The 23,114-nt window shown below is 43.7% G+C and overlaps 1 protein-coding gene and 1 pseudogene across 9 annotated transcripts in view; one reads left to right on the forward strand and one right to left on the reverse strand.

Moving 5' to 3' along the window:
• The window catches only part of LOC104595675 (nucleolar protein), a 28,548-nt gene extending 17,294 nt beyond the window's left edge, over window positions 1–11,254 (forward strand). For 4 of the 8 annotated variants that reach the window (XM_088888737.1, XM_010256513.3, XM_010256515.3 and 1 more), the window contains exons 15-26: window positions 2,374–2,488; window positions 2,573–2,655; window positions 2,765–2,889; window positions 3,042–3,162; window positions 3,243–3,380; window positions 7,948–8,044; window positions 8,172–8,297; window positions 10,022–10,114; window positions 10,227–10,332; window positions 10,410–10,552; window positions 10,669–10,755; window positions 10,859–11,254. In XM_088888737.1, the coding sequence (XP_088744863.1) occupies window positions 2,374–2,488; window positions 2,573–2,655; window positions 2,765–2,889; window positions 3,042–3,162; window positions 3,243–3,380; window positions 7,948–8,044; window positions 8,172–8,297; window positions 10,022–10,114; window positions 10,227–10,332; window positions 10,410–10,552; window positions 10,669–10,755; window positions 10,859–10,987 (1,363 nt within the window). In that variant the 3' untranslated portion in view covers window positions 10,988–11,254. Of the gene's footprint in view, window positions 1–2,366; window positions 2,489–2,572; window positions 2,656–2,764; window positions 2,890–3,041; window positions 3,163–3,242; window positions 3,381–7,947; window positions 8,045–8,171; window positions 8,298–10,021; window positions 10,115–10,226; window positions 10,333–10,409; window positions 10,553–10,668; window positions 10,756–10,858 lie in introns of those variants that run through there. The other 4 variants (XM_010256514.3, XM_010256516.3, XM_088888738.1 and 1 more) reach the window with 2 other exon arrangements.
• Window positions 11,255–11,849: 595 nt separating this feature from the next.
• Window positions 11,850–13,926, reverse strand: LOC109114578 (large ribosomal subunit protein uL6m pseudogene; annotated as a pseudogene). Its single transcript, XR_016075967.1, has 2 exons — window positions 13,775–13,926; window positions 11,850–12,349 (listed from the first exon to the last, which is right to left on the reverse strand). The product of XR_016075967.1 is annotated as a large ribosomal subunit protein uL6m pseudogene (transcript).
• Window positions 13,927–23,114: the final 9,188 nt, after the last annotated feature.

Below are 23,114 nucleotides of genomic sequence, written 5' to 3' on the forward strand. Positions count from 1 at the left end.
GGTAAAGGAAAAATTGTATGGAGGATGCTACCGATGGCTGCTTCTTGGTGTATTTGGGAGGAAAGGAACTGCTGAGTATTCGAGAACTCCTAAACTAGTCAAGTTCAATTGAAGTATTGAACAGAATTAAAGGAAAGATTTTTTGACAGGGATTTGCTATTCTCTTGTTAATTCCTTGCTAACAAGATGTATAGTCCTATACACAGAGGTGTAAATGGCCTATAGTTGTAGCATATTTTGTGTATATTAGTATTACAATACCTTACTTTTCAAAATAATGTCTATTTTATTATTATACTCCTAGAAAATAAAGAATACAAGTATTGGGCACAATTGTAACTAAAAGAAAGAAAGAAAGAAAGTTGGAAGAGATAAGAGAGATTGATTGTCTTCTGTTCTTGTACCCTTGATTAACTTCTTAATTCTCTCTTTAATAAAGTTCACAGCAGTTATTGATAAAAAATAAAAGCATCAATGACATTCATACTTAAACCTTGTTTCTTAACTAGAACTGATTTGTTAACACACACACACAAGATAGGAACTCAATCTCTCAAAATTTAGGGGTTTTCTTTAATTAGGTGTTTGGTTGGATCTGGAAATCTTTAGTTAATTTTATTGTTCAGACTGTTTAGTTTATTTAATGGGTATGTTTTGCTATACCTATCGATAGTAATTTTTTTATAGTCACTACTTTTTAAAGTTTTAATAAATCTGGATTTTTACAAGGATTTAATTGAGGGTGCTTAGTTTCTAAGTTAGACCTAAGTGTGGCCCTAGTTTTAGTAATTTAGGTTGGGATAGTTGACTCAAGCTAGAAAGGAATATTAGCAGGATGGGCAAAATGCTGGGGGTGCATTTGGAATCTTATATAATGGGTAATTCCTACTTAGTCAAGAAACATGTAAAAAAAAAAGTGTGGTAGAAATGTAAATGTTGAGATGGATGAGTGGGAAAACCAGAAAAGACTGTCAGAAATGAACTTATTTGGAATAACCTAAGGCTCTTATTTGAAATAACCTGTTCTGCCATTCCATCCTGTTCTTTACCATTCTCTTCCTCTCCTTTTGACCTAAACTGGAACATGGGACTCACTTCTAAATCCTTTTGTAACTCCCTTGTAGCTTCCTCGCCTCCCCTTTCCACTTCTTTCCCTATTAAGGAAATATAGTGTTCTCCCATTCCTCCTAGATTCAATGCTTTCTGCTGGGAATTGTTTCATAGTTGCATTAATACTTGTGATACGCTTCAAAGGAAGAGGCCAAACTAGTGCATGTCCCCCAACTGGTGCAGCTTGTGCAAACTTAATGGTGAGACTGCAGTTCATCTTCTAATCTTTTGTTCTTTTGTTGGCTTTATCTGGGACTGGTTTGCTTCACTTTTTGGTTGCATGTGGCTCTCCCCTGTTTTTATGTGTTCTACTAAAAGAGGTAGACTGAAGGGCAGCAGTTATTTGGACAGTCAGGGAGGAATGAAACTCTAGAATGTTTGGGGGAAAGGAGAGGAATAAGGAAGCACTGATTGAGGTTATAACCCTAAGAGTGGCACATTGGGTTAAGACCTTGAATTTGTTCTCAGACTTTAAGATTGATGATTTCTTCAGACTTTAAGATCTGGTCTTCCCTGCCATGTGACTGGTTGAAACTGAATTGCAATGGGAGTAGTGTGGACAATCCACTCCTCGCTGAAATTGGGGGAGTTATCAGAGATGAGGAAGGTACTGTATGTGCTTTCTTCTCTGGTCCATCTGGGTAAAGTGAGGTGGCATCAAAAAAATTCTTAGCAGCTGTTTTTGGGCTTGAGAAAGCCAAGGAATTGGGTTTTGAAAGGCTAGTTATTGAAGGTGATTCCAAAACAGTTGGACTGGTTAAAGAAAGGGGAAGGGGTTTCATGGCACCTAAGGAAATGATCTTAGGAGGTTCAAAAGGCTCTCCAGGGATATGTTGATTCAAGTTAATTGGTTTTGAAGATTGGCCAACAGTTTGGTGGATAGTTTAGCTAAAAAAGGGTTACAAAGACGGTCTATGTTTTGGGCTCAATTGTAATTTTTGGGGGTTGGGACACTCGGTGTTAATTAATAACTGACTTTAAGTTTTATTGTACTAGCACCTAGACCTACTGTGTATCTTAGTTAAATATAATTTGGAAGTATGATTCTTTGATGAAAGTTCAGAGGATTTCAGTGTTCATTTCTAATCTAGATTAAATGAGGTTTTCTTTCTCATAATTGTTGATTAAACTTGGAGTGGTTGGTTTTGTCCAAAGTCATCAGTTGTAAACTGTCTGGTTGTGCGTGAAAATTTCTTTGTAGCAAGTTATATTTATGATGCCTTGATAAAATTCTGCTTCTTGTTAATTTATCACAGCTTTCAGGTTCACATCTGTCTTCCCTCCTGAACCTCATCCCTTGGCTAATGAAAAGATTGTTAGCCAAAGATTAGAAAAGCTCACTTCAGTTTGTATTCAACCAGTAGAAGTAATGATTCAGGTATGAGATTAGACATTCAGCATATTCTCAATGCACATTTCCACAGTAATGCCATGACTGAAGGCTGTTTTTGCTGTTGTCTAGTTGGAGGGTTCAGGAAACTGGCCAATGGATGATGTTGCAATTGAGAAGACTAAAACTGCTTTCCTTCTAAAAATTGGAGAAAGGTAGGGCATCTCTTTTCTATTTAGACTGATGAACTGATTTTCTGCTTAAGGTTGTCATCCGAAAAAGACATCTAAATTGTTGGGTGGTCAATTGGATGATTCATGACAGTCTCCAGAACAGATGGGGCATGAAATGTGTTGCTTCTGAGGATGAGGTGGATGTACTTATGTCTGGATATGCATTTCGTCTTAGAATCTTGCATGAGAGAGGTCTGAGCTTGTTGAAAAAGCAAGGTGAGTACCTGTAGGGCCTTATACAAAGGAAGAATTTCTTATTTTTGGTAGTTAGATCCTTCATCTTATGTCAGTATATGCTCACAGTGAATACATGACACTCGGTCATTATGCTCATATTGTTCTATTTGTTCTTCTGTTTGTAACTGTAGTTGGAAATGATCAAGTAAAGCGAGTTTCTTCTATAGACAAGGAACTTCTTATCCGCAGTCAGCACTCGAGCATGATTAATGGTTTACAGGGTTGTTACCCTACATATGGTCCGGTTGTGCGGTAAGGGTACAGCTTGTCCTAAAATGTTTTTTAAGTTTGAAAACTGTTACTAACTTTTTTTTTTTTCTGTTTCTATGAAGACTTGCAAAACGATGGGTTACTTCACATCTGTTTTCAGCATACCTGGCAGCGGAGGCAATCGAATTATTGGTTGCATATCTTTTTTTGAAGCCTTTGCCATTTCAAGCTCCTTGTTCACGGATAACTGGATTTTTAAGGTCGGCTTCTTGATTTTCTCAAGGGATATGTAATCCTGGTTTGGTTTTACCTAGATGTGATGAATATAAAATCTGATTCTGCTTCTTGATTTGTTTATAGTTGTTGTTTGTCCTAGTCCTATACAATAGGTGATGAATTTAGCATAAAAATGTACTTCTAAATGTGTAATATGAACTGAGGGATAGGCTTTGCTATCTTTGTACTGTCACAAATCTTTATTTCCAACTTTCGACCAATGAAGTTCTCTTGATCTGTTACTTTTAAATAATGTAATATAAACTAATTCTTGCATACCTAATGCAGATAGTCAAAAGTAAACTCAATATTTCATTAGTAATAGTGAAAGATTTGGGTCAAGAAACTCTAATGCTGTTGGGCCTAACCAGGCTTGCGCTGGGTTGGTAAGTGGGCCAGACTTATTGGGTCATTGTGAGTCTCCCTAAGAACCCCTTAGCCCTTAGTTTTGCTGGGGCTCTGTTGCTCGATGGTAGACTGGGTAAGGATAAGATTTGTGGTTTTGTAGCCTCAGCTAAGAAGGATTTTCCTGGGCAAAGTTTGTGCATGGATGCTGGTAAGGATCTTATGAAAACTGGTGTTGCTTCCTGGAATTCAGGCGTCCATGTGGTGGACCTGATGGTTGCTGGATCTGCAGGGCCTGGGAAGTTGATTCAAGGGGTTCTCAGACAATTTTAGAGGGGCAAGGGTTGTCTAGCGCCATCAAAGGTAATTCTTCTTACGAGGAAGATGTTTCTTGGAAGGAGAAGAGGACTGAGGATAAGTTGATGACTACCTTAATCTTTGTGGAGGCTGATTTAGCATGTGGGAACAAGAGAACCGGTTTGTTTGTGGGAGAGGTATGTATTGATCTTCTTGTTAAGTCAAGGAAGGAGACTATTGAGTAGGGGTTGGTAGTGGCTATGAAGCAGGTGAAGTCTGGCAGTCCAGCAGCAGGATATGTTAATTCAGGCACTGAAGGAGAAGGTGGTTTGTGTCAAAAAGATGATGGTTTGGCAGAGGGTTGAAATGGAGGAGAGTTAAGTTTTCTGGTGAGGTGTGGTTTTTCTGGCTCTCGTTCAACTGATTTTTTGGAGGCCGAAGCAAGAGTGGGTGATGGGACTGACATGGTGTTTAGATTACAACTAAATTTTGTTGCCAGAGACTTGGGGGAGGTTGGTTCGGGTAGATTTGTAGAAGTTGTTGCAGGGAGATTGGGCAAAGATTTGGGTATGAGAAGGGAAGAGAATAGAAAGGATTTGTGTTCAACAAGAGATAAAAGTAATATTAAGATTTCGGTAAACCCAAAAAGATGAAGAGTTCAGAAAAGATTTTGTGAAGAGATTGGGTATGTGTCGAAGGTCTTTTCCTGGCTGTTGGGTGGCGTTTGTGGTGCTGGCCCATCCAATAATGGCAATAAATTTAAAAGAGTGTAGAAGAGAAAGAATGATATATTTAAAGGTAAATAGGGGGTGCTCGATGATCTTTGTTCTATCCAGTTTCAAGACTTTTGTTTGAAGGAGTCTGAAAATGTTCCTGACCATCAAGTCAACAGCCTTGGTCTTACTTCTGAACAAGAAGTAGGGGAAGTAGTCTCTGAAGCTAGGGAGGCAATTGGGGATAACACGGGTCAGGTTCTTGGGGTAAAGGACACTTTCAAAACCTTTTGAAGGTGTTAAAGAAAGGGATGATTTGGGTTCAGATTGTTTGCTTCTGGAGAGGGAGGTGGAAATTGACAAAACTTACATTGTTCAGAGAAGGGAAGACTTGGAATAGGTGGTGAATAAGGAGGTGGACCTGATTAAAATCTTGGGGTTATAAGCATAACATGCAAATTTATGAGGTTCTAGTACCTAGGGAGCCTTTTGAAATGGGATTTGTATGGCCCTGTAGTCACTGTTCTCTTAAATTTTGTTGCTAATCAAGTTCCTTTTTCTTCTTATGGCGTGTCCTTGCCAAAGTAGCAGAATTGATCATCGAACTTCTGTCTGCATATTCAAGTCTTAATTTGTTATTTAGAGGGTGTTTGCCAATATATTGATAAAAAAAAGAGGGTGTTTGCCAATATAGGTCACTTTGTTTTTTGAAAAAAGAAGAAGAATTGTTTGTACTGATGTGGTAATTGTTTTTGTTTTGAAAACAGTCATACATATTGGCAAACACGCCCTCAGATGATCAAAATCTTTTCTGTGTCACCAGAACTCTAGATTCTACTCACTTTTAGCAGAAGTTAGTGGAGTCATAGCTTTCATGTACAGAACTTGAAAATGTCTGTTGTTTCAACTGGATTTTTTTGCGTCACCAGAACTCTAATGGTCTTGCACAATCCATTTTTTCAGTTCTGCTCAATTTTTTGCTACTTGCACTAGAAGAAGAGACTGGAAGGCCATTCTCAAAATGAAGGGGTTGCTACTCATTATATGAATCCCCTTGGTTTTCAGATTGATCTTTAGGGTTTTCACCTTATTTTTATTGTTGAAAAGATTGCAAGTCAAGCAGATCTTTTAGTTATGAGGGCCTGCTTTTGGGAAACTATATCTACTAGGTTAGAAGCGCCAAGGATGGACTCCATCTGTTTGCATTTCCTATGTATTTGGATGGGCAGGGAGGATAGCTTGTCATGGTATGACAAAAATGAAGAAGAGGTTAGGAAATTGAATAAAATTGGAAGATTGTGGTCTAATGATGGTTTGGAACAAATGATACAGAACTTGGGAACCATAAAGTAATGAAAATGGTTTTTTGTTGTCATAAATTAGGGTTCTTGAGGATAAATTTTAGACTAGGGTTTTAAGGGTTGAACTTCAGCAATTGGCTCAAACTAAGGTTCAAGGCAGTGTTTTAAAACACAAAATGCAAGAAAAGCAAAGAGACCTTTAGATTGAGGATCATGGAACCTTAATTAGGGAAGCCACATCCTTGAGAAGAAGTCTGAACTGCTTGTTGAGATGGACCCAAGGAGTGTAAATGGGATGGCTGATAAGGCTAGCTAGGTCAAGAACTGCAAGGGAATCTTTAGATTGGAGATGTCCAGTCCCTGGGATCAATTGTAACCGTTGATTAATGTAAATATGCCAGTGATACTGGTCAGCTTTTTTGCTGTTGTTCTGTACCTGTTGTCCATTTGTGCTAGAGGGTTTCTTCTATAAAGAATGCAATGCATTCTGTTGATTATTAAAAATAGAGTAAAAGGGCCTTTTAGTTACCAAGGTGCAAGGTACACAATGAGGCACATGCCTTTTTGAAGTGAAGTGGCAATTTAAAAAAAAATAAAAAAAAAAAGATAAACAGCAATATATAAAAATGCAAACTTAAATTTTAAAAGAAATTAAATGTGTTAAAAAGCCTGTTGGCTCAAACTAACGTACATATAAAACATATTCAAAGTGGACAAACATATATGTTCTGTACCAAAGTGCTTCAGACACAACAATTCAATTATGCGAACTCTTTTGCTGATAAGAAAAAAACAATTCAATCATGTGAAACTTTCAATCTGTTTATCTACTTCCTACTTGCATTACTTCAAGTAGCTAGTTTGATGTTGAACATCTTTGCCTTCCTAATTCTAGGAGATTGATCCTCTGCTTTTGTAAAGGGCCTTTGAGGCAGAGTCCCAAACACGTCTATGTAGGTGTTTGGGGTAGCATTCCTGACCTAAATTTTTGGCCTGTATATATAACGAGATTGGATTTGTAATTTTAGTCATAATTCATTCTATTTTAGGATTAGGAATCATATATTAGTTGTTTATTATTGCTTCTTTAATAATTATTTTGCTATTTGAGATCCTATTTGAAAGAACAACGCTTATGGTATTTAAAAGTTGATAAACCATTATATAGGTGTGAATCCACAAAAAAATAGCAAAAAAAAAAAAACAATTGAAAAGGCATATTTCCCTGGGCTTAGGCGCAAGGCTCATCAGGCAGACACCTTTTAAAATGGGTTTTGCCTTGGTACATTGCAAGGCACATGCCTTGGAATGTTCCTTGACTATGTGCCTTGGTGCACCTTTTAAAACACTGGTTTAAGGTTCATTTGCTTGTTCTTTCTTGTTTTCTTTTTTCCTGTATATGTACTGGCGACTGGCGAGTTTTTCCTTTTTCTTTGGGGAGGGGGGCAGGGACCAAGGAAATATTATAATAAGAAAGGGAGAGGCACAAAAACAAGGATGTGTAATTTGCACATGAAAAGAGGATGACAAAATGATTGTGAACCAGTAGCCACAAAATGTCTTTGTAAGGATAGAGGACCATAGGAAGATCAATCTTTTAACCTTCCAAGTAGCCTGATGTGTCAGTTTTCATTTTTAGAAACAAAAGCATACACATTGCTGAGCATGGAACACCCCCTTAGGTTGTGGCTCAACAATTTTTATGCTTGTTAGAATTCCACATCATACAATATTTCCTTGTTTTTGTTTTAACCCTCTTCCCCCAAAGCTGAAAAAGGAGAAAACCGAAATTATTGGCTCTGATCCTTTAGCATCTATGTCATTCTTATAATTTTCATATTCTGGATTATATGCTATTAATATGCTTCATATCTGATATATCAAATTGATGGCAGGTTCTTGCGGTTGCTGTCTGACTATGACTGGACATTTTCTCCTTTGGTCATCGATATAAACAATGATTTGTCCTTGAAGGATGACAAAGAGATCAGTGTATGCACAACAAATTTCTGTCTGATCAAATGACACTTATTTTGACTATTGATATTTTTCTACTTGATGTCTGTTAATTATATTATTTTTGGATTGAAGTCCACTAATTGCACGTTTACTGGAATAGGAGAACTTTATGTTAAGCAGAAAATCTTACGAAGAAAATGCTAAAACTGTAGAGCCAGCAATGTTTTTAGCTACAGCATATGACAAGGCATCTGAAGCCTGGACCAGACATTCACCAAACACTTCTGTAAGTAGTGTACCGTGCCTGATGTTGTTCCATAAATTTTTTTATGATGAGTTTTCTCCCAGTTAGCTATCTAGTGAATCTTCCTTGTCATTTATTTGTTACTTATACCACTATGTGCTTTTACGTAAAACTACCTTCAAGTTCTTACTTCTTACTATGCTACCTCAAATGAAGACAAGTGATTAATAAGATACATGCTTTAAATCACCCATGGGATGGCCCATGTGATTCAGAAGCATGTTGAAAGCAATAAACTATTCTTAAACTGCCATGTTGATCTAGCTGTTGAATGGTCATCTTGTTTCATTCCCACAAGCAGTAGGGTTCATGGCAGGATGCTCAATGGCTCATGGTCACCTAAACTAGACTGTAGGCTGTTTAGGCATCATTGTTGAGATGAAGGGGGCCTAGGTACTAGAGGGAAGGAAAGGGGCTTGAGGAAGTGCCTTTTGGAACAGTTGAAGTCTGATCCTCTTTCCTTAAGGGTATTTGTGGGCCTTGATGCCTAGCTGATATGCCGTGCTAACAAAAGAGCCTCATCTGACCTTTTGATTACCCCTTGGCATGCTCATCTTGATTGCATCCAAATTTGGTCTGTCTGGGACTCGCTAAGCAGAATCATCTTTTGAACTCTTTATATTGAGATGGATAAGGGAAATAGGGACATTTTGTGTGCAGTATGGCTTTCCCCTGTCAATGGATCATGCTTGGTGCTTATTCTACAATACTGATCTGTGCGATACTGCCCAACTTTCAGGCTATCAAACCATCTTTGTAACTTATTTGTTTGCTTGCCAGATTTAGAGGGACCATTTACTTTGTTTGCATGCACGACTCATGATGTACTTTCCAGATGGCATGCACATTATGCTGAGGAAAACCTCAATATACAGACCTACACTTTCTTTTACATTCCTTCAAGAGAAATAGTCTATTTATACTTTGTTATAAAATGTTTAGACCATGCTATTTGGCATTGAACCTAGATATTAGGATGGCTCTGGATCTACTGATATGAGGGCAATTTGCACCGAAAGCTATCAAGGCCTGGAATTAATGAGCTACCTTTTGGGTGGATGATTGGTAGTTTCGGGAATACAAGTGGGAACCCTGAAAGTTCTGAAAAAGAAATCCCCACAAAGCAATTTCTTTTGTTTGATGAAGGGTGGTACATTTACAAAAATGATGATGATGATGATAATAATAGTTGTTGTTGTTGTTATTATTTATACTACTATATTAAGTAACCTTAGAATCTTGGCAAGGCTCAACATATATTTGCTAATTTTTTCCTATATATTATGCCTTATAAAAGGTCAAAACATAAATAATGAGGGCAATGTTGTAATTGTAAATTTGTAATTAAGTCGTTGAGTTGGTTATATGCTAGGGCCACCCATTATCTCTCAATGTAATTTGCTGTCTAAGGGTCTATCCACCTTTCTTGCATGCAGTTCACATGTGCCCCTCTCTAGTTATTATTAACCAGGGAGTATCCGGTAACAATAACATAAGGGAGCTTAAATCCCTATTTGTGAATTTATTAGCTAGTAATATCATCCCAAGGCTAATGCTTAGTATATTTGCTACATTATCAAAGCCTGTAAAGTGAGTCTAACTTGTTGCTGATTCACAAGTTTCTGGCTGTTGATATTACCCATATGTCTGTTTGGGTGAGTTTGTCAATATTGCCAACTAACATTTGGAACATGTTGATATCTAAGGAACTTAGAAGGATGGTGGCCTATGCTCAACGCAGTGCTGACTTTCTTACAAACATCATCCTAAAGGATCAGATGGATTCTCATAGATGGGAGGTGATTTGGACATCTGGAACCACCATGCTTTATACTTTAATTTTGTTTCATGTCCTTCGATTTCAATTATTTTCACAGTGCTTTCTTTTGTCAATTCATATTTTTTCTGCAGTCTCTGTTCAGAACTCCTCTAAACAACTATGATGCCATAGTCCTCCTTCACAAGGATAGACTGCCTTACCCTCAACGCCTTCTTTTCCCATCCGAAGTAAAACTAGGTTCTCTCTCTCTCTCACTCACACACACACACCAATACTTGTTTTTTATTTGACCACATTGTGTACTTGTCATGTAGGGAAACATGTTGCTAAAGGGAATGCTAGTAAAGATTTCCATCCCTACGTATTGCCAGGAGACAGACATGGAAACTTAGAGGAACTGAAGAACAAGCTCATGCTAAATTTTGACCCAATGAGGTGCTTTGTGGATGATTTAAAGGTAAATATTTCGGATTGGTTTTATCTGTAACCACGATTGAATGACCTCACATTACTAGAGCCCACTGGGCTGGAGTGTCAAGATTCTATACTTACAGTTGCCCATTTGATGTGTAGAAAGAGTTCTCTGGCACTTTTAAGGTTTGGTATGACTCTATTGGAGGTGATGCCATTGGCCTAACATGGGAGAAGCCTTTCTCAAGGGTACCAAAATACACATCTTTTAAGAATTTGCAGTGTTTGTCTCTCGTGTGCTTGGCAACTTACAATTCTAACAAGTTATTTCGATAACTGTTTGCTTTTGCAGAAAAGGGAACGAGAAGCAGCAGGGGAGGAAAGAAGAGATCCAATTGATGTGTTAAAAGATGTCGGTGAGGTGGGCAAAGGATTCGTGAGGAGTATTTATTTTCTCAAGGCCCCAAAACTCACGAGCTAAGTTCCAGAGCTGCGAAAACTTCAGTTTCTATGTAATATCTAAACTTGCAATTTTGTAGTCTCAATTCTCCTAGTAAAGGCCCCAAGTTTTTAAGAGTTGGGAGTTGTATCAGTATGGACCAAAATGTTTCTTTCTTTTGGGGAAACAAGAAAATATACGGCCTCTGAGATAATTGTGCTATGTAAAGTCATTATCATCATCGTTATTGTTGTTGTTGGACTGTGGAGGTGGACATATTCATGAAAAAGTAGATGTGAGTTGATACAAGGTGGAGTATGACTATTCTAGTATGGATTTTATATTTTACCGAAAAAATGTATGCGCTCTATCCTATTCGCCATGGCCTCTTTTAATTGGGAACGAGTTTCAATAATTTGGTCCATTTCAATAGAGGACCATCCAACAACTACGTTGAACGCAACCGGCAACCCCACTAGCAGCAACGGTACCTTGTAGCTTGTATAACCAAGCATCAATTTCTGGGGTTCTAGATCCACGCCAACTTCCAAAGCGCAAGCCAGATTGTCACTGGCTCACTGTTGATCATCTGTTTTGTTCAGTGTCTCGTACAGGAGCTTTTGTTGAACGGACCAGATATAACACTACCTACTTCAACATGATTTAATAAGGAAAAAGTAGGGAAAGGAAGGGGAAGGTAAGAAAACCTTTATAAAGCTTGTATAGGTTTCCTTACCTTTCCCTACTTTTTCCTCCAAACCAATCGCAGCTTTAGGATTAAGTAAGCTGCAAGCCAATTTACAGACTTCCAATCCTGACTTGGGTACGTTTACAGCGTTGGATGTTCAAAGGCATTACAGAATTGGCTTTGCCCGAGGGCTCTATGCCAACATAAATCAAAGGCTGGTGCTACTGCTGCAGCAGGAAATTCTAAAATCAAAACTCTCCCAAATTTTTACAAATTATTTCTAACCTTTAAGCATACAAATGGGAAACATTCCCAGGTACAGAAACCAGGCCACCTGATCGCAGCATGACCTCCATTAGAACCATCACGCTCCCCTTCTCCCTGTGGTTATTTGGACTTCTTCCCTTGCTGCTTCTTTATAACTTCATCAATGTACATTATTCCCTTTCCCTTGTAAACTTCAGGAGATTTACAGCTGCGAACGGCAGCAGCAAACTGGTGAACTCTTTGTTTGTCTATTCCAGTGCAGCATACTATGTTGGGTTTAAAGCAGAAGACACGAACAGCTGGTGGTACGGTGAGTTCAACCTTGTGGCTGTAACCCAACTTCAGATACAAGAGCCGGCCTTCTGATTCGGCTCTAGCTTTGAACCCAACTCCCACAATTTTAAGAAAGCGAAAGAATTTGGCTTCCATTGCAATCTACCAACTCTAATCTGCCAAAGACAGGAACATATGCATCGTGTCAAAGTGAGAATTTGAACAAGTAAGTGTTGGCAATACAATTTAAAGGAAAAGCTGCTCGTGTTTGAACAAACAACGAGTGAACCCGCCAGTGTTTCGTATGCATGGCCCTTCCTATGCAAGCAAACCAAGGGAGGGGGAAGATACTTTGTTGTCACATTAAATTCAATTTTCCTCTCTTGTGGTCTTCTTAAGAGAGTAATTTCACAGTATTGACTTGCTCAGAATCACTAATGGAGGAGATAATTATCATGCTTCAGATGCAAATCTAATTTTTCTTTCTTCCTTAAACAAAAGAATCTATACTAATGAGTAGTATGCTCCTTTTCTTCAGAATGGTCATTATCAAATGTTAACACATGCGTTCTTCTCCTCTTACCGTAGAAGCCATTGGAGGATAATACCCCAACATCCCTCCTACTAGAGCATTTATACAAATATAACTCATGCATTGGTTAATCAGTCATTTTTGCAACTTCTGATATTTGAACTCTTCATCGTCTCATTGTCTAATCAACGTAAGGCTCTTTTGATTGATATAACCAACATCAGAGTTTTGGGGAAGTAACTTATCATTCTCAAACTATTTTATTTTACTTCTATCCTAATAGACACAGCGGAGAACCAGGTGCAATGGAGACATTTATATGCTTTTTTAGTAGGTAATCATGTTTCTTCAACTTCCTTACAAAGAACTAGGCCTAAAAACAGAGTCAAAGTGCTTGAAAGAGATCATTGTACTTAATGGTCAAACCAAAACCTAAATATATGAAACATATTCATCAGGTGTACAATTAAATTTAAAAATCTGGGGATGAGAAAACAAATAAAATCAAATGAGGAGCTATAAATGCTGAAATACCATTCTTATGCCTATACGATTCCCCTCCACGCTGTTTGTTAGCATAATAAGGTTATGAAAACTCTTAGGATAATCCATACTTCGGGTTGGCATTCAAAGGGGTGTCAAACATAGAAGACCAATGGACTATATTAATTTTGGGGATATGGACTGAAATTATTGTTGTGAACCAGTGACAAATATATGTTCAGATACAAAACCACTGATTTGATAGATGAGTCTTGGAGGGAAAGTTTTTGGGTAGGCACAGAAATCCGTAAAACCTTCAAATAAATGAAGAAAAATGCGTAAGAATGAATAAGATCAAGCAGAAACCTTTTATGGTAAATGAAAATCATCCAAAAAGAGAAGAAGAAATCGAACAAGATGTCAACAAAAATCGATAGATGAAAGACGAGTTCAGCTTCTATTTTCCATCATTTTCATTACTTCAAATCTCCATTCCTCATCAACACACACAAGCGTAATGCAATTAAAATAATAAGCAATTGTTGATTGGCCAGCTTCCATGAAGAAAAACAAAGAAAGAAATTACCTTTGCTAATGTTGATGAGCGTTTTGAACCAAAAATCGCAGCAGTCGAAGATATTATTATGAACAAGAACAAGGGTTTGATGAAGACTGTACAGCTACACTCTCAAGTGTAGAAAACCAAATTTACGCTTTTGTCGACGTGTCACTTGAGATTCCGTTTTCTGGGGGAATAGTGCTGCGGTTGCCAATGGGTCGGGTCTAATCCGGGTTGGTAGATTAGCCCCGAAACTACAACCAATTGTTTTTTTTTTTCATTTTTTTAAGAGTAAATTACAAAGACCCCCCTTATTATGGGGTCTGTGACAAAAATCCCCTTATACTTTCTTTTGCGACAAAGACCCTTCTATAGACGTCTTTCAGTTAGCTTTCCATTGAAATCTGCGGTGTTTTTTAATCTCCATTCTATTCTTGTAAAAACTATTAATTGAAAGAAAAAGATTGTTCATCATCTTCAACCTTATGATACACGAATAGCAATTGATGAAAGAAGATTTGGCCCGACCTCATAATCACTCAACACGTGGTAAAGGCGAACAGCTCGGCACAACAGCACACCCAAGGCGCGAGCACCGAAGGGAGGAGCCAACAGTCCGAATTCCCTACTAGGAGCCCGAACTTCCTACTAAGAGCCCGAACTCCCTACAAGGACCCCGAACTCTCCCTTAGGCCTCGAGCCTCACACAAGGCAATGACCCGAACTGGCCCGCCTCATGGCAGTTCGGGACACTCTCCTATCCGAACTCAAGACTTCACATCGCTCACCACTCCGACACTTCGCCTCCAGGACACCGAGCTAAACAAACGTACTATACCTGACACTGAGGAGGTCCGTATCCAAGGGCAGCGCACCTGACTAACTTGGGATCTGACGCTTGACAGCCACACTTCAACGGCCACCTGCCGTCGTCATCGCCAGTCGTAGAGACGGCTCCGACAAAGAGAGCAGTGGCGGTTCTATCCAGCAGAGGGGATGACACCCGAACTGACAGGGTCCCAGAGGTAATCATACCCGACCTAACAGAAGCTTAGAAGTGAGTGCGCGAGGTGGTTATAAAAGGCTCCCTACCCCCCAAGAACGAGGTATGTGAACTTTGCGCCATCTTGTTTTATCTTGCCTTTGAGAGAATTCTAACTTGAGCTTCAGAGCATTTATACCGGGTTCCCCCCGGAGCTTCCTCATCTTCTCCGTTTCAGGCTCCCTGTAGCTCCGTTCAGAGGCAAGGTCGTTGACAGCTAGGACCAGTCGGATTGCGCACCATCAATTGGCGCCATCTGTGGGAATCGCTTCTAAAAGCCTCCCTCTAAACTCTCACAACCTCTTTTCTCCAAAAACCCCAACACTCATGGTTTCTTCCAGCAACGCTGGACGTGGCACAGAGACAAACACCACCGGGGAACAACTTCAAGTCCCCGTGGTGTGCGTTGGACAGTTCACCATCCCCCTTTCGGTGGATGGGATCCCCAGTTTGAATGCGCCACAAGCAGTGGCGCCCGTAAACCTCCCTGCCATGAGCATCCCCTTTCCTCTCCCTATCGAAACAACCTTTACTGAACCAACTGTTGTCCCCTTGACAACTAGCCATAACCAGTTGGATGACCTGATGCAATGCATGCGGGCAATGCAAGCCCAAATGCAACAATTCCAGCAACATCAGCTCCAGTAGCACCAAGTATTGCACAACATCTCCCAGTATCACTATCAGCAGCAGTTCCCCCAACTACCTCTGAACCAACCGCTACTTCCACCTCGGCACCCTGCTCCGAAGTCGGTTAAGGCCTCTCCTCAGGGTGGACGCCCCCACCAGGGAAAAGCCTCTCGACCCCAGAACCCCCCTAACAGCCAGGCCTCATCCCTAGGTCGAAGGGAAAGAGAAATCACCCCCGTCTCGCAGCTCGCAGGCGGGTAAGGAACCTCACCCGCAAGGTCAGCACCTCGGCGCTCCAGGCTCGAGTTCCTGCTCACGGAGAACTGATTCAGCGCCCTGGCAGCAGACTACCAACGTTCCGGGCCCATCGAGCTTGGCAACACAGAGGCCAGCAGTGCCAGTACCAGGCCCACTCAACAACGAAGGCACCGGCGAAGTCGCTGAACTACCACCAGTGTCTTGCCCGAACTCAGAGGTAAGGAAGAGACGAGCTTGGACGAAGTAAAAGCTGCCCCGATTCTCTCAGTTCCTTCCCCCCTCGCATCAGAACTCTTGGTAGTCCCCATGCCCAGAGACTTCAAGCTCTCACCATTGGACAAGTATGACGGGTCCTTTGACCCCAACGACCACGTCGATGCTTTCCAGTACCAAATGCACCTCGCTAGGGCCAGTGAATCATGCATGTGCGTGGCCTTCACCACCACCTTCAGGGGGGGTGGCCCGCACATGGTATAGGAACCTAGCCCCAGGGTCAATAAGAAGCTGGACCCAGTTCGTGCAGGTCTTCACCGCACACTTTGTTACCAGCAAGCGGTGCCCTAGAACTGAGGAAAGCATCTTCGGAGTAGTCCAGAGAGAAGGAGAATCCATCCGGGGCTACATCAAGTGGTTCAATGAAGCGTGCTTGCAGATACCACGATTAGACCCTGCAGTTCAGCTCGCGGCGGCCAAGAGAGGAGTAGTGCACAAGGAGTTTAAATGGCACATGGTAGCCAGCCAGCCCGCGACCGTGGCCGAATTCCTCAAGCTCGCGGACAAGTTCATGAGAACAGAGGAAGAGATCAACCAAAGGACCAAAGGTGGGGTCGAGAAAAGGAAAAGAGAAGGTGAACCCTCCAACCCAGGTGATAGAAGAAACTCGGCCCGGGAAGTGAAGCCGAGCCAGCCGTCCCGAGCTCCATTAGCAGTTCGGACGGATTATACGCCGTTAAACACGAGGCGGACCGAGATCTTGATGACGATCAAGGACGCCCCATACGTTAAGTGGCCACCTCGCCTAAAGGGGAATCCAAACGAGAGAAATAAAAATTTGTACTGTAGTTTTTATAGAAATCATGGTTATAGTACCGACAGTGTAATAATCTCCGGGACGAGATAGAGGGACTCATCCGTCGTGGATACTTGAGAAATTTTGTACAACATAATAATAATAATAACAATAAGGTAGGTTGGCAAGGGGAGGACGGAAAGGACGCCCTCGAATTTAGCAGCAGACCTGCCGAAGCATTGCAACAACAGCCTCCGGAAGAGAGGCCAATTCGGGGCACCATCCATGTGATAGTGGAAGGTTTGGTGGTAGCAGGGTGTACTTCGGCAGCAGCCCGAACGTCAGTTCGCGAGGCAGCCCAAGAAGAACAGAACCCTCCAAAGAGGCCGAAGACAGAAGAACCGATCTTCTTCACGGAAGACGATGCGCGAGGTGTCCACTACCCCCATGATGACGCGCTTGTCATAAAACTAAGGATCAACGACTTCGAAGTTAGACGCGTACTTGTGGATTTGGGTAGTTCGGCGGACATCCTCTTCAAGTCGGCATTTGACCAGCTACAGTTGCGGAGAAGCGAGCTGAAGCCCACAAGCACTTCTCTAATGGGCTTCAGCGGAGAGGAAGTCAGGCCCCTCAGAAAGATAACAGTACCTGTGGAAGTCGACACATGGCCTTGTGCGGTCAGACTCAACCACGATTTCCTGGTGGTCGCAACCCCCTCCCCATACAATGCCATAATAGGGCGGCCAATTACGCATATCCTGCGGGCAGTGGTCTCCACATACTATTTGGCAATGAAGTTCCCTACAGACTTCGGTGTGGGGGTAGCACGGGGCGACCAACTTGAGTCCTGCAAGTGTTATGTTGCCGCCCTGAAGGGAAAAACCAAGGCGGCCGAAGACCTTGAACTGGAGCGGCCTACGGAGCAAGGCGAGGAACGAGCTTCGCCCACAGAGGAAACGGTCGCAGTCCCGACTTCGGCTACAGACCCAGCTCGCACACTACAGATCGGTGCTTCCGTCGAGGAATCACTACGAACCGAACTGGTGAGTTTTTTACTTCAAAATTTAGATATTTTTGCCTGATCCGCGGCCGACATGCCCGGTATTGACCCCAGCCTTATAACTCACAAACTTAATACTGACCCTGTAGTCAGACCCGTTAGACAGAAGAAACGCAACTTAGCCCCAGAATGCTGGAGGGCGGTCGACGAGGAGGTCGAAAAGCTCCTCGCAGCAGGCTTCATAAGGGAAGTTCATTACCCGAGCTGGGTAGCCAACCCAGTGCTGGTGAAAAAGGCAAACGGCAAGTGGCGCATGTGCATCGACTACACCGACCTGAACCGAGTTTGCCCAAAAGATTGCTTCCCCCTCCCCAGAATTCACCGCCTAGTGGACACGACCTCGGGACATGAGTTGCTAAGTTTCCTGGATGCCTACTCGGGCTACAACCAAATCAGGATGGACCAGTCCGATGAGGAAAAAACCAGCTTCATAACCAAGTTCGGCCTGTACTGCTACAAGGTCATGCCCTTCGGATTAAAAAATGCCGGGGCGACCTTCCAAAGACTTGTAAATAGGCTGTTTTGGCCCTTAATTGGCACGAAAATAGAATGTTATGTAGACGACATGGTCGTCAAGACGCAGTTTTCACAGGAATTAATACAAGACTTAGATTATGTCTTCCAAATCATGCGTCAATTTAACATGAAACTGAACCCTAACAAATGTGTCTTTGGTGTCACCTCGGGCAAGTTCCTAGGGTACATTGTCAACCGGCGCGGTATTGAGGCCAACCCGGACAAGATAAAGGCCATCCTAGATATGAGACCACCCCGGAAAGTAAAAGAAGTTCAGAGGCTAAACGGCCGTATAGCCGCTTCATGTCCAAGTCAGTAGACCGCTGCCTGCCTTTCTTCAAAGCAATCAAAGGCAAAGGGTTCGAGTGGACCCGAGACTGCCAGCTCGCGTTCGACAAGCTAAAAAGCTACCTCGCTAGTGTGCCAACCTTAGCCCAGCCCGAGGAGGGCGAGGTCTTGGAACTGTACCTCTCGGCAAGCGACGAGGTGGTTAGTTCGGTACTAATAGAAGAAGTAGATCGGGTCCAACGACCCATCTATTATGTTAGTAAAATTTTGCAGGGAGCAGAGACAAGGTAGCCGCAGATAGAAAAGCTAGCATACGCACTGGTGATAGCAGCTCGGAAACTCCACCCATACTTCCAGGCTCACATTGTCATCGTCTTGACTGACAAACCTCTGAGGCAAGTTTTACTCAAGCCCGAGGTTTCCGGTCGACTGACGAAATGGGCCATTGAACTCAGCGAGTACGACCTCCAGTACAAGCCACGAACTGCTATCAAGGCCCAAGCCTTAGCAGATTTTATTGCCGAGTGCACGTTTAGCCTCAAAAACCCTGGGCCGGTCGAGCCCAAGATCCCCAGTACGGGCGAGCCCGGAGCTCCCAAGCCAATAGAGTTTGAACCCTGTGAAGTAGTAGCCAGTGTGGCATCTCTCCTGGTTAGGCCAAACGCGAACTGGGATGAGGAGCCCTGGATCCTTCACGTAGATGGCTCCTCGAACCAGCAGGGCAGCGGGGCTGGAATAGTGCTACGCGGCCCGAGTGGCACAAAATTGGAATATGCACTACGCTTTGAGTTCGCGACATCCAACAATGAGGCGGAGTACGAGGCACTGATAGCCGGGCTGAACCTAGCGCACAAGGTAAGAGCAAAGCACGTAGTTATCTGCAGTGATTCCCAGCTCGTGGTCAACCAGGTTACGGGCGAATACGAAGCACGTGAGCTTACTATGATTGCATACTTGGCAAAAGTAAAGGAGGCTCTACTCAACTTCCAATCACACTTCATCAGACAAATCCCGAGGTCAGAGAACACTGAGGCCGACGCCCTGTCTCGGTTAGCCAGCACGAGTCACAACACCATGAGAACCGTGTACATAGAGGACTTACCTCGGCCTAGCATTCTCGGTGGGGTAGAGGAGGTCGCTCCCATCCTTGAAGCAGAGCCGAGCTGGATCGACCCACTCACGAGTTTCTTGCTAGATGGAACTCTCCCTGCGGACCGCAATGCAGCCAAGAGGGTGCAGCGTCAGGCAGCCAAATACGTCATAATAGACGAACGGTTGTACCGACGGTCCTACACGCTCCCCTACCTGCGTTGCTTGCGACCTGCCGAAGTCGAGCTCGTACTCCGCGACACTCATGAAGGCCTGTGCGGCGGACACCTGGGGGGCAGAGCCCTCGCCCAAAAGGCACTTCGACAAGGATACTACTGGCCAACGATGAAGGCAGAGGCTATCGAGCTCGTCAGAAAATGCGACAAGTGTCAGAAGCATGCCAATATCCACCATCAGCCTGCTGCCGACCTCAAGTACCTCACCAGTCCATGGCCCTTTGCACAATGAGGGATTGACCTCCTGGGGCCATTCCCGCCAGCAATAGGTGGGAGAAAGTTCCTAGTGGTGGTAGCAGATTACTTCACAAAGTGGATAGAAGCTGAACCTTTGGCAACAATCACAGCCCGAAACATACAAAACTTCTTTTGGAAGAACATAGTATGTCGCTTCGGGCTACCTTGGGTACTGATCTCCAACAACAGCAAATAGTTCGAGGATATCAAGTTCCAAGAATGGTGCCAAGATATGGGAATTCGTCAGAACTTTACATCGGTTGCACACCCGCAGGCAAACGGTCAGACAGAAGTAATGAACAGAGCCATCCTCCGCGGACTGAAAGCACTGTTAGACCGAGCTAAAGGGTTGTGGGCGGACGAGCTACCAAGTGTTCTATGGGCTCACCGAACTACGGAAAAAACCGCGACGGGAGAGACCCCCTTTAACCTCACCTATGGCACCGAAGCAGTAATCCCGGCAGAAATCGAAATACCTACACTGCGACTAGAAGCATATGACGATTAGACAAACGGAGACGAGCTACGCACCGACCTCGACCTACTAGATGAGGTAAGAGACCTCGTGCACATCCGAACAACGGCTTACCAGCAAAAAGTAGCTCGGTACTACAATGCCAAAGTAAAGAAGCGGAGCTTCCGCGTCGGCGACCTGGTTCTCCGTAAGATCTTGGTACCCGAACCCGGTGTGGGTAAACTCGGACCAAATTGGGAAGGACCCTACAGAGTAAAGAAAGCACTCGGGGGGGGGGGGCATACGAGCTTGAAACCTTAGAGAGTAAGCAAGTACCCCGAGCATGGAACATCGTCAACTTAAGGCGATACTACCTATAGACCACCAAGCGAAGTGGATAAAATCGCCACCAAAGCCTAAGGGCTAGGATGCCGAGCTAACGAAGGAACCTCGGCATAGGCAAGCAAAGAGCCAAAGGTGAAACAAAGACAACAAACTAATAGGGACATCGGCATCTCAGAGACCACCAAAACAGGCCGCGCGAGTTCGGTAACCCGGGCAAGAAACAGACCGGACGTATGGTTAGTTCGGCAAATACGTTTAGTTCGGGAGAAAGAACAACCAACACTTAACCAAAAGAAAAGTCATTCCACTTCAAAATAAGGGAGTACATTTTGAAAAAAAAAATTTACAGGCCCAGAGCTACTTCTTCATTATCGGAAGGCACTTCAACAACACTCGAAGGCCTTGCCTCGCCCTCGGAATCTGGCTCACCGTCAGAAGCATTGGCCATCTCCGGAGTTATGCGTGAAGTGGATATGGCACTGATATTAAGCTCGGGGTACATATTCCGGATCATCCACCGGCTTAGCTTGAAACCCCTTCGGTACGAGTCCACCATCAGGTCGTCAAAGCTCGGCGAGGCGATGTACTCATTGACGACCTTCTTCTTGGCATCTTCAATACCTTGAGAGAAGATCTACGTCCTCTCCCTAATGTCCTCCTGAAGATACTCGACCTGATGCTGCAAATCCAGCCTCAAGTCCGCCATATGCTTCACTACGACTCCCATGGCCTCGGCATCTCTCTGAGACCTCACCTGCCTGGTCTGTGCAACGCGAGCGGCCGCCTCGGCAGCACGAGCAGTCGCCTCAGCAGCTCGGGAAGTCGTCTTGGCACCACGAAGAGCCTCTTCGGCAGCTCGCACCTGCCTCGAGCTCCTTTCCACCTGGGCCGCCAAGGCATGGATAGAAGAGTTCAACTACCAAAAAGAAAGAACAAGTGATCAAAAGAACGTCAGCAAGAAGGATAAAAGCAAAAGAGCTCGATAAAAAGTCTGACTTACCACCATGGCATGAGTAACAGCACGACAGGCCACCTGGTGCAGAGGGAGATCAGTCCACGCCGCGACCTCCTCGGGAAAAATGGCCTCCTTACTCTTTTGAAGAGCGTCGGTCGGCGACAGCACACTCCTGAATTCCCCTAGGGCTCCCGAGCTCGAGGGCCCAGCTCGCGTATGAGCAGACCCAGAGTAAGCAGAAGCACCAGAGTAGGTGAGAGCCCCCGTGTAAGTAGTCTCAGCATACGGGCCCCCTATCGCTTCTTGCATTGGAGGAGCCATCTCGGGCTCCCTTGGCGGATCCTCTGGCGGGTAGTCTGGTACCTCGGGCTCCACATCCCGGGGCAGCTCGGCACGAGTTCGCTTGGCTACTCGCTTCCTCCTCTTCATGCCTTGAAACAAGTGCCCACCACGAGTCCTTCCTAAGTCCATCACACATGCAAAAAAGTGTTCGGCATCAGAACAAAGCAAGAGACAGAGCAAAATAGAACCTCTAAGTAAGGAACCTATCCAAACTCAGGTCGGCCGCAATGAGTTTGGCCTCCGTCAGATACTGTTGGCACTTTAGCCCAAGCCGCGCCCATTGCCGGAGGCCCTTCGCCGTCTCTTCCTCAAGCGTAACACCGGAGTCAGGGGCGGCCATCCCCCACCCGGTCTGAAACGGCCACCCCAGCACACTTCGCACCCCGAAGTAGTCCCGCTTCCACGCCGGGACCTTATTAGGAAGTTCATGTAAAAGCTTAAAACCCGGGCGTGGAGACAGGTAGTACGCCCGGGGAGAAGACCTGCTTGCTTCTTAAGCATTAAGATGGAAGAGAAGATCTCCAAGTCTAAAGGAAAGCCCTGTTCGCAAAATAGGGAGATTGTCCCCACCAAATTACGAATGGAGTTCGGGTGAAACTAGCCGACTGTAACGCCGAAGTGATTCAAGACCTCGACAAGGAGGGGATGGAAAGGCAATTGCAGCCCCACATCGAGTTGCTCCCGGAATATCACGATCTCATCAGGACCGTGTTCCCAAGGAAAGCTACCCGAAGGTATGAAATAAGCGTACTCCCTAGGCAAATTGTAATAAGTAATAAGGGATTGGAGCCTCTCAGGCGTCATGGTCGAGGGGCCAAACTTGTCTAACGTCCGACCCCGACGAGAGGTGGACGCCAAACTACCCGAGGCGACTCGACCTACGGGTTTGAACTCTTCCTCGAG

Source organism: Nelumbo nucifera, chromosome 5 (genome assembly GCF_055504915.1).
Source record: "Nelumbo nucifera cultivar China Antique chromosome 5, China Antique-T2T, whole genome shotgun sequence".
In the NCBI taxonomy this organism is placed as follows: Eukaryota; Viridiplantae; Streptophyta; class Magnoliopsida; order Proteales; family Nelumbonaceae; genus Nelumbo; species Nelumbo nucifera.